Source organism: Nycticebus coucang, chromosome 10 (assembly GCF_027406575.1).
Source record: "Nycticebus coucang isolate mNycCou1 chromosome 10, mNycCou1.pri, whole genome shotgun sequence".
Classification (NCBI taxonomy): domain Eukaryota; kingdom Metazoa; phylum Chordata; class Mammalia; order Primates; family Lorisidae; genus Nycticebus; species Nycticebus coucang.
In genome coordinates this window covers 57,958,477-57,973,545 of record NC_069789.1, presented here as the reverse complement: position 1 = coordinate 57,973,545, position 15,069 = coordinate 57,958,477, and the positions used below count along the sequence as shown (strand labels likewise).

The window sequence follows — 15,069 nt, the reverse complement described above, 5'->3', positions numbered from 1 at the left end:
TCTGATCTGCTCTAATCAGTCATCTCTCCGGCTGGCAGGTCCCTGGCGCAGGGAGAGGATGCTGTTGTGGTTACTGCAGAACCCAGCATCTTTCCCAGGCAGAAGCAGCTGGGCATGCTCCATCAGCTCCCTTGGGGATTTCAGGGCCACGTGACTCTCCCTCCCCAAGCTGTCACTTAGGATCAGGAGTAAATAGTCCCCCCGAAAAGGTTTAACTCCATCCACACCAGCGACAAGCTGCTAACCATCCACGCAGCCTGCCTCACCGAGAGCACAGGATGGTTCAGCACCGGCTCTCAGGACTTCCAGCACTGGGACAAGGCTGCCCCCCAAAGGGCATCTGGGCTACCATCTGGGTAAGCTACATTTTTAGAGTTCTCCCACAAGAGACTGCAGGAGCCAGAAAGAAACTGCCGAGCGGCGTGGCATCGTGCATGGGACCTCACCCAGTCTGCCTTGGGGTCACCTTTCAGCTCTGCGGCTGTCCACTGCAGAGATGGGCATGTCCCGGGGTGTCAGGAGGGATTGGTTGGGAAACTGGGACCTCTATATCCCTTCCCCCCAACCCAATATGATGAATTTAGAGGACTAACATTTGGAGCAGGTTGGAGCCCATCACAAGATACAAGGATCTCTTCATCCTCAGCCCAAGCTGGTCTGCAATAACCTTGGGCAAGGATGTTAGCCAAGCCAGGGGTACCTGTGTTCTCTATCACTGGGGGTCAGAGGCAGAAGGAAGGGATTCAGACAATAGGGTTGTAGCCCCTCTGTTTCTGCTTGGACAAAGCTATCTCTCTGCCTCAGTTTCCCTCTCTTCACATCTCTGGGAATGATGTAAAAAATAGGCAACTATAATAAAAATAATGACTTCATCACCAGGAACAGAAAGATAGAAAGAAATCAGGAGATTCCCACTTAAACTTCCAGGCAGGCTCACTGGCCTCAGGCCCCACCACCCCTTAGACCCAGAAGCTAGAGACTGAACCCCATGAGCTACTGGGATCACTTGTGAATTTAGAACGATATCAAGAAGCAGAAGCAAGAGAAAGGTTGAGGCCCCAACCACATGATAATTACATCTTTTTTGTTTATTATTAAAATAACTTTTATTTTTGCCACCACATATCAAATATACTTTTTTTATTGTTTGGGATTCATTGAGCGTACAAACAGAATAACTTGATTTTAAAAATTAAACTTCTGGGCAGTGCCTGTGGCTCAAAGGGGTAGGGCGCCAGCCCCATATGCCAGAGGTGGCAGGTTCAAACCCAGCCCAGGCAAAACTGCAAAAAAAAAAAAAAAAAAAAATTAAACGTCTGTTCACTCAAATACAAATGGGTCTCTCTTAACGTGATCTGAATATAAGCATCATTTCTGGCTGCCAAAGTCCTTCCTTTTACAGAGACTCTGCCACAGAAAGAACAAGAGCACAGGGTTCCCTCCCAGGGCCAGGAGGAGCCTGGTGAGTTGGGGTTGGGGCGTCGCTGTCCACGCCCCTCTCACATACACCACAGCCACATAGCATGGAGTGAAGTCAGTCCTTCCCACCCCAGAGCTGGCCAGGCCAGACCAGGGCCTCTCAGGTTTGGGCAGCAGGCACAGTCCAGCAGTCCCCTGGGGAGATCCTTCAGTCACCTCCCCCTCTCCCCCAGACCAGCCTCTCATTGGCTATGGGAAAGCTAGGGGGCAGAGAAGTTGTGGATGAGGGCCCAGGGCCAGGCAGGACCGAGGAAGCCCCACTCACCTGCCCTGCCTCCCCAGGTCTTGGCTCAGCTTTTTGATATAGGCAGGCGAGAGTCTGTTTCCAGGCAGCAAAAGATGAGGGGCTCTTGGCGGGAGGGGGGATGTCTCTCCAAAGAAGCAAAGAAAGGTCGGGGCATGTCCACCTTCAGGCAGGGGGTGCAGGGAAGGTGACAAGGACCCCAGCCCCCAGCCCCCAGCCCCACAATCCTCAGGCAGCTGGAAAAGGCAAGAGACCAACAGACGGGCCTGCTGCGCGGGTTTCCTCCCTGGCAGACAGAGGGCAAGGACTGCAGACGGGTCCCACGGATCTTCTGAGAAGCCTGAGCCAGACGTATTCATGCTTCAGGGGATCTGGGTGGCCTGTGTGGCCAAAAGGAGGATCGATGTGGGTGGGGTACAGTCCTTCACTTGGGGGAGCCAGGTGGAGGTGGCGTTGCAGCATGACGATCTTAGCATTCCAACAAGGATGGGTGAGGTGGAACAGGGAAAATAAACTCCTTTCACCAAATCTAAATTCCAGTTCTGTTAGTCCAGCAGGTGAGACACAAGACACATCTAAACAACTCCACTGGGGGGAATTGGCACCCTTGCTCAGTGGTTAGGGCACCAGCCATATACACTGGGGCTGGCAGGTTTGAACCCAGCCCAGGCCAGCGAAACAATGACCACTATAATAAAAAAATAGCCGGGTGTTGTGGCGGGCACCTGTAGTCTCAGCTACTTGGGAGGCTGAGGCAAGAGAATCGCTGGAGCCCAAGAGTTTGAGGTTGCTGTGAGCTGTGATGCTACAGCACTCTACTGAGGGCGACATAGTAAGACCCTTGTCTCAAAAAAGGAAAAAAGAAACAACTCCACTGGGGAAGATTTGAGGAAGGAGGCTGGAGGGAGGAGTGAGTGCACAGAGCACCTCTGTGACCCTGTCTCTCCTCTGCTCTAGAATCTGTGGCCCCATCACTTGGAGGATAAAGTCCAAACTTCCCAAGCACATATTCAGCCTCTAAACACTTGGACCTCCCCACCTCTCAAGTGCCATCACAGTCCTGGTGGCCACCAGACTGACCAGCTCATCGCCCCCACTGCAGACTCCTCTCCCAGCACCATGTGCACACCGGCCTCCCTCCCTCCCAGAAAGCACCAAGTGGGGGCAGGAAAAGGAGCCCCATGTGATGAACTGTCTTTGATGACCTGGAGCCCAGCTTCCTCCCTGACTAACTGAGGGACTCTGAGGAGCTCCTTGATTACTGAGCTTATTTTCCTCACCTCCCAACGCATTCACTACCTTGTGTTCTCAGTGGTCTTGTACTTTACCAACCTGTAGTGTTATTTGCTTTCTGATGGCAAGAGCCTTCAGGTCACTACACTGGAATTGCTGCCCTGTGACATCTGCCCTCTGTCCCGCCTGTCTTCAGGAGACAATAGAACAGCTACTGAGGCTTGGCACCTGTAGCTCAATGGTTAGGGCACTGGCCACATACACCAGGGCTGGCGGGTCCAAATCCAGCTCAGGCTTGCTAAATAACAATGACAACTATAACAAAAAAACAGCCAGGCTTTGTGGCAGGCGCCTGTAGTCCCAGCTACTTGGGAGGCTGAGGCAAGAGAATCTCTTAAGCCCAAGAGTTTGAGGTTGCTGTGAGCTGTGATGCCACAGCACTCTACCAGGGGTGACACAGTGAGACTCTGTCTCAAAAAAAAAAAAAAAAAAATCAGCTCCTGGTGGCTCTATCACACTTCCCAGGCATTTCCTCCTCTGGAGTTTTACAGATGGGTCTGTATTGATGGCTCTCAGAGACCCAGCACAGCCTGGGTTTCCCTGCACAGCCTGGACCACCTGGGGACAGAACCCTGGAGGTGTACATCACAGCCTCCCAGCAGCCCCTAGCTTGGAGGCGAGCAGACCAGAGGCGTAGGCAGACTGCCACCTGCACATTATGGCACCTTGCTGGAGGAAGTGTTCAGGCCAGACAAGGAAGAAGTGACAGCTGGGAGGGGCTCTCCTGGGTGAGGGAGCAGCAGGGCCCAGCCTGAGAACCAGTTATCAAGGGTGTGGCTCTGCAGAAAGCTTCCTGCCACATCTCCCTCCCTGCCAACTTTGGAGAAAGAGAGAGGCACTCTTGGAAACAGATTTGGCAAGTTCCACAGCTAGCTGCTTCAACAGAAAGCTTCAACAGAAAGTCGAGTACCAGGGAGGGGTGTTAAGTAGAACTAGATTTTTTTTTTTTTTTTGTAGAGACAGAGTCTCACTGTACCGCCCTCAGGTAGACTGCCGTGGCGTCACACGGCTCACAGCAACCTCTAACTCTTGGGCTTACGCGATTCTCTTGCCTCAGCCTCCCGAGCAGCTGGGACTACAGGCGCCCGCCACAACGCCCGGCTATTTTTTGGTTGCAGTTTGGCCGGAGCTGGGTTTGAACCCGCCACCCTCGGCATATGGGGCCGGCGCCCTACTCACTGAGCCACAGGTGCCGCCCGTAGAACTAGATTTTTAAGTATCAAGAAGAACACTAGCAGATCACAGAGGCTGAGACCCGGAGCAGAGGTGTCAAGATGGAAGGCACCGGCCGGGCACAGTGGCTCACACCTGTAATCATAGTACTTGGGAGGCCGAGGCCGATGGATTGCCTGAACTCACAGGTTTGAGACCAGCCAGAGCAGGACCTCATCTCTTAAAAAAAAAAAATAGCATGGCATTGTGGTGGATGCCTGTAGTCTCAGCTACTTGGGAGGCTGAGACAAGAGACTCGTTTGAGCTCAAGAATCTGAGGCTGCTGTGAGCTGTGAAGTCACGGCACTCTACCGGGGTGCAACAAAGTGAGATGCTGTCTCAAAAAAAAAAAAAAAAAAATGGAAAGCACCATCAGCTAGAAGGGAGTACCCCCTTGAAGGCTTTGTGCGGCCATCATGTGTGCTCTGGTGCCCTCTGGTGGGATTATATGGTAAGCGCATATGGGCTTGCAAAGGGTTTCACCCATGCTAGTAACCCTTTGTTTTTGCTCTTCTCCCCGCACCACCCTTTCTGGAAATGACACCTTCAAAACCACAGGCACACTTGGGCAACACATCAGTTGTGGAGAATCACCTCCCAAACACAACAAAGGAACTGGCTTATTGACACACAATTAATATACTTGTCTGATCCTGAGCAAATGTCAATATTTACTCATTGAAATTTGACTCATACACACTAGAAAAAAAAATAGCTCCCTAAGTTGTCTGTATCTCTGATTTTTATTGTTACCTCTTGGGATCCATGTCTGGAATCCTTAGAGTTTCTAACCCACCCACCAACCTAATGTCATACACCTTCCTGAGAATTAATCATATAGGGAATTGTGAAAGTAAGGAGAGTGAGCTCAGTGCCTGCAGCACAGTGGTTATAGTGCCAGCCACATACACCGAGGGTGGTGGGTTCAAACCCAGCCCAGGTCAGCCAAAACAATAATGACAACTGCAACAAAAAATAGCCAGGCAAAAAACAGCCAGGCGCCTGTAGTCCCAGCTACTCTGGAGACTGAGGCAAGAGAATTGCTTAAACCCGAGAGTTTGAGGTTGCTATGAGCTATGACGCCAGAGCACTCTACCCAGGGCAACATAGTGAGACTCTGTCTCCAAAAAAATAGAAAAGAAAGAAAGTAAGGAGAATGGGCTGGAGTTATTCATTGATTCACCCACTCACTCATTCAGTAAGAATTCATGGAGCACTTCCTCTTGTCCCAGCCAGGCAGCGAGGATATCAAGAGGTGGCCATGCCACTGTGCTAAGTACATGGCCTGTGGAATCAGGCAGACACAGGCGGTCCCCCAGCCATGCTTTCTACAAGCTTCATGATGTTGAATAAGTTATTTGCTAAATCTCAGTTTCTCATTATTTGCTAAAACAGTTAGGGATGATAGTACCTCTTCATAGAGGTGCTGTGAGGAGTTAATGAGGTAACAGTGTAAAGCACTTAGCTCTTAGAGTGGCCACTGCTGTTAGTGACATACAGAGTGGCACCAAGTCTGGGAGTACATGTGGATGCACAATACGTGACTTGTGGACATTTCACCATGATACATAATGAAATGAGATTGTCTGTGTTTCTAGACTGTATGGCACCCTGCGTTGCTCTGCCCTTGAGTTTTCAAAGTGTGGTCCCCAGTCCAACAGTATTAGCATAACAAAATCTAGACCCCTGAATCAGAAACCCTAGGGGTAGGGTCTAGAAATCTGTGCTTTAATAAACCCTCCAGTGATTTTGATACATGTTCAAGTTGGAGAATTATTGACCTAAGGGGGAAATGGCACAAGTCTAAAAAAAATTATAATCCAGGTGGGCTTCCCTGAAGAAGTGATGTCATGGGAGAATACTGAAGGACAACAGAGTTCACAGATGGATGTAAGCCAAGTCAGGGGAGTGATTAGCACTCCCAAAGGCATGGAAGGCAGGCATATGCTGAGGAAAACACAGTGGTGTGGTTAGAGAAGAGGGTTACAGAGCAAGTGGGGAGTGCGGGGGTGAGACTAGGAAGGAAGGCCATGGCCAGATTACTGTGGCCAGATTACCAGTGGCCATATTTAAAGCCCTTGAAATGCCTGAATAAGGAAGTTAGATTTTTATCCTTTAAGTGATGGAATACATGGAAGGTTTCTAATGGAGAATGATAAGACCAAATTGGTATTCTAGAAAAAAATACTCTTGCAGCATTGTGGCCTGGAGGCAGGAAGATGGCTTGGGAATCCTTTAGAATGACCCAGGTGAGAGTCCCTGTGGGCATGAAGTCAGGCACTGGCTGTGGAAATAATGGGAAGTGGGTGGGCTGAGAGATATTTAGGGGGAACATTGACAGGACCCATAGGGGAGGGGAGAGAAAGGGAAGGATTGAGGACATCTGTGGGCTTCTGCTTTGGTGGTAACTCTAACAAAGATGGAACAAGTGCAGAGAAGATGGTAAAATAGTCTGGACACATAGAATTGAGGGAGCTCAAAAGAAAGCTCTGGGCTGGGAGCTGAAGCAGGAATTAATTATGCTTCTGTTGTTTTGCTCCCAATGTTTTTCACTCACTCCTTCATTCATTCATTTCGGTGAATACTTGATTCTCATCATGTACCAGAAAGGTTCCAGAACAGAGTGGAAAACAAAACAGCCAGAATCTGCTCTTGGGGATTATGTGGCAGTGGGGGACTACCAGCAGTACATAAGTAAAGAAATACCACATATACAGGGTGTCCATAAGTTAATGTGCAATTTCAAATAGTTGGCTGTTTTACATTGCACACGAACTTTATGGACACCCTGTATAAACAACAAAATCTCAGGTAGTGGTGGGTGCTATGAAAGTAGTGACTAAGGGCCAGGCATGGTGGCTCATGTCCATTCAAGTTTAGGCTATACACTCAGGCTTAAAGAGCCATGTGTTATCAGAATAATTTCTAAAACAGACAATTTGTTTAAAAAAAAAAGTAAATTTGTTTGCTTTAAGAATATTGTTAACAGCCAAGCTGATGTAAATGCTGGCAGATCTTGAGGCAGAGGATAGAAAGATGACCTCTTTTGGTATAGAAGGAGGAATATTTCAAAGCAGAGAGGGAGGGAAAGGGGATGAGATGGTCCTCCTTCCCAGGCTGGACTGGGGCTCTCTGGAGGTCGCAGGGCTCCAGGCAGCTAGTAGTGCTCCACCATCCCTGCAGAATCTGCAGACGGGAAGACCCACAGGTCTGAACACGCCAAGTGCAAGGGAACCTCACCCATGGGAACAAAGCCAAGACCCAGCCCATCCGGGAGATGGCCAAGGCAGAGGAAAGTGAGCCCAGTTGCGTAGCTATGGACCACCCCCAGCCAAACAGCACTGTCTTCTGCTTCCAAGGCTAAATCCAGGGCAACTTCCCAAGGCATACCTTTGGCCCTAATGGAAAGTAAAGGCTCCCCTAGCCCACAGAGCTGCCCAACCAACTCCTTAGAGGAACACATACTTGCCATCCCCAGAATCACAAATGCCACGGTCCATGAGAACCAGAGTAGAGCTGGCCTTGCCACCACTGGCCTGATGTCCTCACACCTTCCCTGTCCTCTGGCTCCACATCCTGCCTCTCATGGAACCGCACAGCTGTCTCCTTCCCCTGAATCTTTGTCCCATGTGTCTAGAACAGCCGCTTTCTTTGGCTTTGTTAAGCCATCTTCTTCCCACCTGCACAGCCCAGCCCAACACTCCACCCACCCCACCCCAAACCATCCCATGACATTGGATGTTGCCCAGGCCAACATAGACATGCACAGAGACACACACTCCTGTCTTTACACTCTCAGAAGCCTTGGCACCTCTTGGCCATTCACAGACACAGCGACGCCCTCCAAGAAAACCAGACGCTTTAACCATAGCCCCTCCTGAGGAGGCATGAGAGGTATGAATAATAAGGAAGAAAGCCAGGCCAACTGTGCCATCAGAGAGGAAAAGCCATCTTACTTGATGAAATACACAGCTCCTTCCTGAGTGGAATCCATCTCCCAGCCCTTGGGCAAACCTGTGAGGAGGCAAGATCACAAAATGAGATACCCTGGATCAACCATTCTCCCAGCTTGGCCCCATAAACCCGATCTGCCCTCAGGAGGAATGGGACCAGGAGAAATATGTCAGCCAGCAGAATTCAAACCAACCATTCCACCCTTTTCTGTCTGTTGTATCTAGCACCCAAATCCACAGCCAACAAATGAGAGACTGGGGAGTTGAAAGGATGTGCCCTGTCCACGAGCAGTGAAGTGGCCAAACCAATCACTGCCTGGCAGGATACACTCATTCATTCAACAAACCTTTGCTGAGCATCTGCTATGCTCAGGCCCTGTGCCAAGCCCCAGATCAACAGTGAACACACAGATGGTTGCCCTGGAAGGGTCCTCAGGATCATCCAGAAGCAGTAGGTCACTTGCCCCAGGAATCACAGATAATTAGCACCCAAAGGCTGGCTAGGACTTGTCTCCAAATCCCAGGCCAAGTGTTGTTAGCAACAGGTTCTGCTGCTTCTGGACAAGACACCAAGGACCTGAAAAATCAGTCCCAGGAAAATGGAGAGACTTTTTGGCTTTTCTTTTATTATTTTATTTTGAGACAGTCTCACTTTGTTGCCCTTCGTAGAGTGCTGTGATGTCATAGCTCACAGCAACCTCAAACTCTTTGGCTTAAGCGATTCTCTTGCCTCAGCCTCCCAAGTAGCTGAGACTACAGGTGCCCACCATAGTGTCCAACTATTTTTTTTTTGAAACAGAGTCTCTCTATGTCACCTCAGTAGAGTGCTCTGGCGTCACAGCTCACAGCAACCTCAAACTCTTAGGCTTAAGTGATTCTCTTGCCTCAGCCTCCCAAGTAGCTGGGACTACAGGTGCCCACCACAATGCCCAGCTATTTATTATTATTTTTTTTTTGGCAGTTGTTTAGCTGGTCCGGGCCAGGTTCAAACCCGCCACCCTTGATGTATGTGGCTGGCGCCATAACCACTGTGCTACGGGCACCAAGCCTTGGCTATTTTTAGAGATGAGGTCTTGCTTTGGCTCAGGCTGGTCTCGAACTCATGAACTTAGACAATCCACCTGCCTCAGCCTCCCAGAGTGCTAGGATTACAGGCATGAGCCACTGTACCAGGCCTGACTTTTGACTTTTTAAAAATTATCTTTAATAGCATCTCTGAGAAACATTACCCATGGAAATGCTCAGTGGAGATTCTTGAAGTAAGCAAAGGCCAGATAGCTGAGGAAGCCGACCTTGGCTGGGGGGTGCCTAGGCCATCCCCACAGGTTGAGTACAGCACCTGTCTCCAAAGAGCACACTGCTAGGCACTGTGTCATCCTGATCACTCTCCCGAAACAGCTGCTCCATGGCAAAGGAGGGGCTTTGGGGGAGTCCCAGGAGAATCCACTATCAGAGGGCAGAAGAGATAGGGAGCTGGCAGAGGCGGTTCCTTTGGGGATGCAAGACCTCACATCCCCCAGCTAACATATTGGTAAACAGGTGGAGACTTTCTCCACCTTTCTGGTCTGTCCAAACACCTGCCTTGTGGCATGAAGTTTTACAAAACATAGCTATTAACTGTTGGTCTGAACATCTCCTGCCATGTTATCAGCTGCCCTAGGGCACAAGCTCCTGAGAGCAGAGCCTGGGTCCTGCAGAGTGGTGGGTCCAGTTTTTATTACATATTTTATTCACCTATATTTATCAAGGGTCAGTATTTCCCAAACTGCTGCTGGTGATAATGCTGCCACTTCAGCAAAACAGGGCAGCTAGCAAGCCCAGCTCCCCTCCTTGGACTCAGCCCAGAGAAAGGTGACATCAGCTACCCCTTAGTGAGCACTACTTTTCTTCTTCTTTTTTTTTTTTTTTTTACATTTTTTTTTTGTTTGTAGAGACAGAGTCTCACTTTATGGCCCTCAGTAGAGTGCCGTGACCTCACGCAGCTCACAGCAACCTCCAACTCCTGGGCTTAAGAGATTCTCTTGCCTCAGCCTCCCGAGTAGCTGGGACTATAGGCACCCGCCACAACGCCCGGCTATTTTTTGGTTGCAGTTTGGCCGGGGCTGGGTTTGAACCCGCCACCCTCGGTATATGGGGCCTTACCGACTGAGCCACAGGCGCCGCCCGAGCACTACTTTTCTCTAAGCCGCGCACACTGCCTCTGCTAGCACATTTAATCTGCATAGCAACATTATATAATATGTGTCAGCCCACACATTTTTGCAGATGAGGAAACTGAGGCCCAGACAGGTTAATCAACTTGCTTAAGGACACACAGGAAGTGTCTGGGCTGGGATGTGAGTCCTGGTGCATTGCCTCCAAAGCCCACACTCTTTTCTCTGTGCAGCTCCATAAATGCCACTTGTTCCCCTCTGTCCCTGTGGGAGGACACTGTCATTCGGAAGAGTGTAGGTTGGCAGCCTCCCCAAGCAGAGGGATCCCCATTGGGTCAGAATCATAAATAATCCTCCCACTGTGATGTGCCTGGGAAAGAGGCCAGTGTGGGTTATGTCCCCTGCCTTTTTCTAGCAACTTCCCTCTACACTGCCCTCTCTGCCTGGGCAACACCAAGAGCGCTTATATTCCTGTCCAGGCGGAGTGCCCGCTGAGGCAGCTGCCTTCCCGGCAAGCTTTGGGGGCATCTTAACCCCTTCCCAGCCTTGGACAACCAGTTGGCTATAGCCCAGAATCAAAGAATTGGCTAAAAAAAAAAAAAAAAAAGAATTGGCTTAGGGGCTCTTATTCATCCTCCAGGCTTACCTAGGGTGATAATGACATGCGCAGATTCAAGCTGTAAACAGCTGAAACACTGAAGGTGACACCACTACCAACCTGGTAGGAAATAGCCCTGGTCTTGGGGAGTCAGGAGGCTTTGCTTCAAGTTAGAAATACAACCATGACAATGACAACCGTAGTTACCTCCACCTTCAGGGCAAGCTCTCTTGTGTAATCCTTGCTACTACTTTCTGCCGTTCATAATCCTCTCCCCATCACACAGATGAAGAAGCTGAATCCCAGAAGAAGCAAACCCCTTGCTCAAGACCACACTGATAAAAAGTAGAGCCAAGATTCATCTCAGGGCTCCCTGCCTCCAGAACTTGTGGATTTAACCACGACACCACTTTATTAGCCAAGTGGCCTGGAGCCAGGCGCTTCCTTGCTGCTCTTCAATTTTCCTACCATAAAATTAAGAAGCTGGACTCCATGATCCCTGAAGTCTCTTCCAGTTTTAAGAACACAATGATTTCAGCCAAGAATCTAAAAAGAAATAGGCTCTGGGAAAATCAAGGCTTTAATCCAATGGGCTGGCTGTGCCCCACAAGTGACCACAGCCCTTGCCACCCAGTGCCTGGGCCTGGTCAGGGGAAGAGCTGGAAGATGTGAGGGGTGGGAGAGCTTCCCACACAGTGGCTCTCCCTCCCTCTTCTTACCGACCTGTACTGGTGCTGTGAGGAGGATGACCTGTGGTCGGCTTGAAGTGCCCCAGGCCTCTGATTCTTGGTGCCTCTACCTCTTCACCTCCGACTAAAATCCTTTCCTTTGTTTTTTCTATTGTTGTGTTATTGTTGTGGGGGGTTTGTTGTTTGTTGTGGTTTGGTTTTGTTTTTTGAGACAAAGTCTTGCTTTGTCACCCCAGATAGAGCACAGTGGCATCATTACTACTGACTGTATCCTCAACTTCCTGGGCTCAAGTGATCCTCCTGCCTCAGCCTCCCAAGTAACTAGAACTACAGGTGCCCACTACACAAGGCTAAGTATTTTTTATTTTTGGTAGACTCGGGGTTTCATGCTTTCTCAGGCTGGTCTTAAGCTCCTAACCTGAAGTGCTCTTCCCACCTTAGCCTACCAGAGTGCTGGGATTATAGGTGTGAGCTGCTGCACCTGGCCTCTTTTGGTTATTGGCCTAGATGTGTCCCCTTCCTTTCCCACTCCCTGAGGTCCCTGTGGCCCGGCAGTGGTGTCTTTGCCATAGTAACGGATCAGTGTTAGTCATGTCCCCTTTCTTTTACATATCTCCCCAGTGAGAAGGAGTTCTTACTAGCCGTGTGGGGCTATTTAGGCTTAAATTAATTAAAATTAAAAAGTCAGGTCCTCAGTAGTGCTAGAAACATTTTAATTGCTTGGTGACACATGTGGTTCATGGCAATTGCATTTAATTGTGGTTCATGGCTGCACAGATAGAGAAGCTTCCTATTTTCTGTGCATGGCATACAGTTCTAGGGTCCAGCCAGCACTGTCTGGCTTCTTCTGGCCAGTTTAGGGGATCTCAAAACAGAGGGTACTTTCTGATTGGGCAGAGGGATGAGAGAGGCATGAAATCTTTGTACTTAAAGGTCTGTCCCAGATACTAATCATAGAGGTAGAAGCTTAGAGAGGCCTTGAGGGGAGCACCAACCCTCTTTCAGTATCCCCCAGGTGGCACTTCACTGAGTCTAACCATGGAGAGAGGCAAAATTCAGAAGCACAGTTAAGACAAAGGGTTCCTGCTACCCCCTCAAGCTATGGCTTCCTCCTTGATTGCAAAGGCGGGGACAGACAGGTTCCTTACCTGGGCCAAAGGAGTGTCCACTCTGGATGGGTGATTTCATACTAGGGTGTACCCAGCTGGTTGACTTTTCCTCATCACTATAGAAAGACCAATAAGAAAGTGTCAGGTATAAGACAGGCTTCCCTGAGCAGAACACTCATGTCCAAATTCATATGAGCACTGCCTATCCAATCCCAGACAGCTGAGAAGAGAGCGTGCCCTTCATTCATTCACGGGCACAAAGGATTTACTGAGAAGACTCTGAGGACTGAGTATCTGATCCCTGGTCTCAAAGAATGTACCACCCACTTGTACAGAGGTAACAATACGATGTGTAGGAAGTTTAATCCCTGTTATGCTTTCTGTGTGCACAGAAAACGCATTACCGTGGCAGAGAACAGAGTGCTAACGGGGATGAGGTGGTTAAGAAGGAGAAGCATGAAGGCTTCACCAAAGAGGTAACACTTGAGGTGATTGCTGAAGTCAGGTGGGAGGAACGGGACGATCCTTAACTGGCAGCTTCTCTAACGATAAGAAGAGGAGGAGGCTGGGGTGGCGCCTGTGGCTCAAGGAGTAGGGCGCTGGTCCCATATGCCAGAGGTGGCGGGTTCAAACCCAGCCCCGGCCAAAAACCACAAAAAAAAAAAAAAAAGAAGAAGAGGAGGCTGAGTGAAGCAACAGTCCTCGGGTGCCTACAGTGCCACATATTTCCATTCACTACATTGTCTCACAGTAGGAGCTTTACAGATTGTGAACGCGAGGTTCAGAGAATTAAGTAATCTTCCCAAAATCATAACCAAAAAGTGATGAAGCCAAGATTCAGACTTAGATCTGTACCCCACAAAACCCAAACTCTTTCTTTTTAATTATTATTATTTTTAGACAGTCTCACTATGTCACCCTCGGTAGAGTGCTGTGGTGTAGCAGCTCACAGCAACCTCTTGCCTCAGCCTCCCAAGTAGCTGGGACTATAGGCACCCGCCACAACGCCTGGCTACTTTTTTGCCAGCCTCAGTGTATGTAGCTGTCTCCTTAACCACTATGCTATGGGTGCTGAACCCAAACCCAAACTCTTTCTTTTTTTTTTTTTTTTGCAGTTTTTGGCCGGGGCTGGGTTTGAACCAACTACCCACGGCATATGGGGCCAGCGCCCTACTCTTTTGAGCCACAGGCGCCACCCCCAAACTCTTTCTAATACCTCACACCCAGCAAGGTCGGAGTGCACCTCAACAATGCCGATCCTCCAGGCTCTTTGTCTGATGGCAGATGAGTCCATTGACATTTCTCAACCCCTACTAACCAAGTGACACACAATTTTCCAAAGCCAGATGTGACCCAGAATGAAGCAGGCACCTGATCATTTTGGCCAATGCAGGTATGCGGAAGAGAGGACTCTCAGATCACCTGGGTCAGCCTGGCATTAGGGTGGGGCCTAGGGACCCAGGACAAGACTCCACTTCATGGAGGTACAATTGGCATACAATAAACTCCACTGAGAAAGACTCCCCTAAATCTTTATCAAAGTAAGATATGCGATAGACTACAGACAAAGTGTACAATTTAATAAGTTTTAACATACTTGTATGTATATACCTGTGCAACTATCCCCCATATCAAGAAGTGAACCCCTGGTGGCACCTGTAGCTCAAGCGGCTAAGGTGACAGCCACATACACCAGAGCTGATGGGTTCGAATCCGGCCGGGGCCTGCCAAACAATGACAACTACAACCAAAAAATAGCCGGGCGTTGTGGCGGGCGCCTGTAGTCCCAGCTACTTGGGAGGCTGAGACAAGAGAATTGCTTGAGCCCAGGAGTTTGAGGTTGCTGTGAGCTGTGTGAGGCCACGGCACTCTACCGAGGGCCATAGCTTGAGGCTCTGTCTCAAAAAAAAGAAGTGAAGGCCTGTAACTTTCTCTGTGCCCTTTCTAATTTCTCCCTCCCTCATCTCAGCTCTTAGTATCCTCGCCCTAACCCCATTAAAGACTGATCTACTTTCTGTTACTATAGATTCTTTTGCATTTTCTGGAGTTTCTAGAGTTTTATATGAATAGAATCAGACAAGCCAGACTTCTTTGCCTGCCTTTCCTTTCTTCCCTTCCTTCTTTCTCCCATGCTGTAGTGTGTGTTTGCAGCTTGCTCCATGTTATTGCTGAGTAGCACTCCATGGCAGGACGTGACACAGTGTGTTCGTCCATTCACCTGTTGATGAACCTACGGGTGGTTTTCAGTTTCAAGCTATTACTAAGAAAGCTGCTATGAATATTTGTGTACAAATCTTTGAACATACACTTTTTCCCTCCCTCTCGATTCCACTGATTTT

The 15,069-nt window shown here is 49.3% G+C and overlaps 1 protein-coding gene across 7 annotated transcripts in view; it reads right to left on the bottom strand.

Moving 5' to 3' along the window:
- PLEKHA6 (pleckstrin homology domain containing A6) overlaps positions 1-15,069 on the bottom strand; it is a 159,986-nt gene that overhangs the window by 140,442 nt on the left and 4,475 nt on the right. For all 7 annotated transcript variants that reach the window (XM_053605226.1, XM_053605227.1, XM_053605228.1 and 4 more), the window contains exons 2-3: positions 12,770-12,846; positions 8,185-8,242 (exon numbers count right to left, since the gene is read on the bottom strand). In XM_053605226.1, the coding sequence (XP_053461201.1) occupies positions 8,185-8,242; positions 12,770-12,846 (135 nt within the window). The remainder of the gene's footprint in view (positions 1-8,184; positions 8,243-12,769; positions 12,847-15,069) is intronic.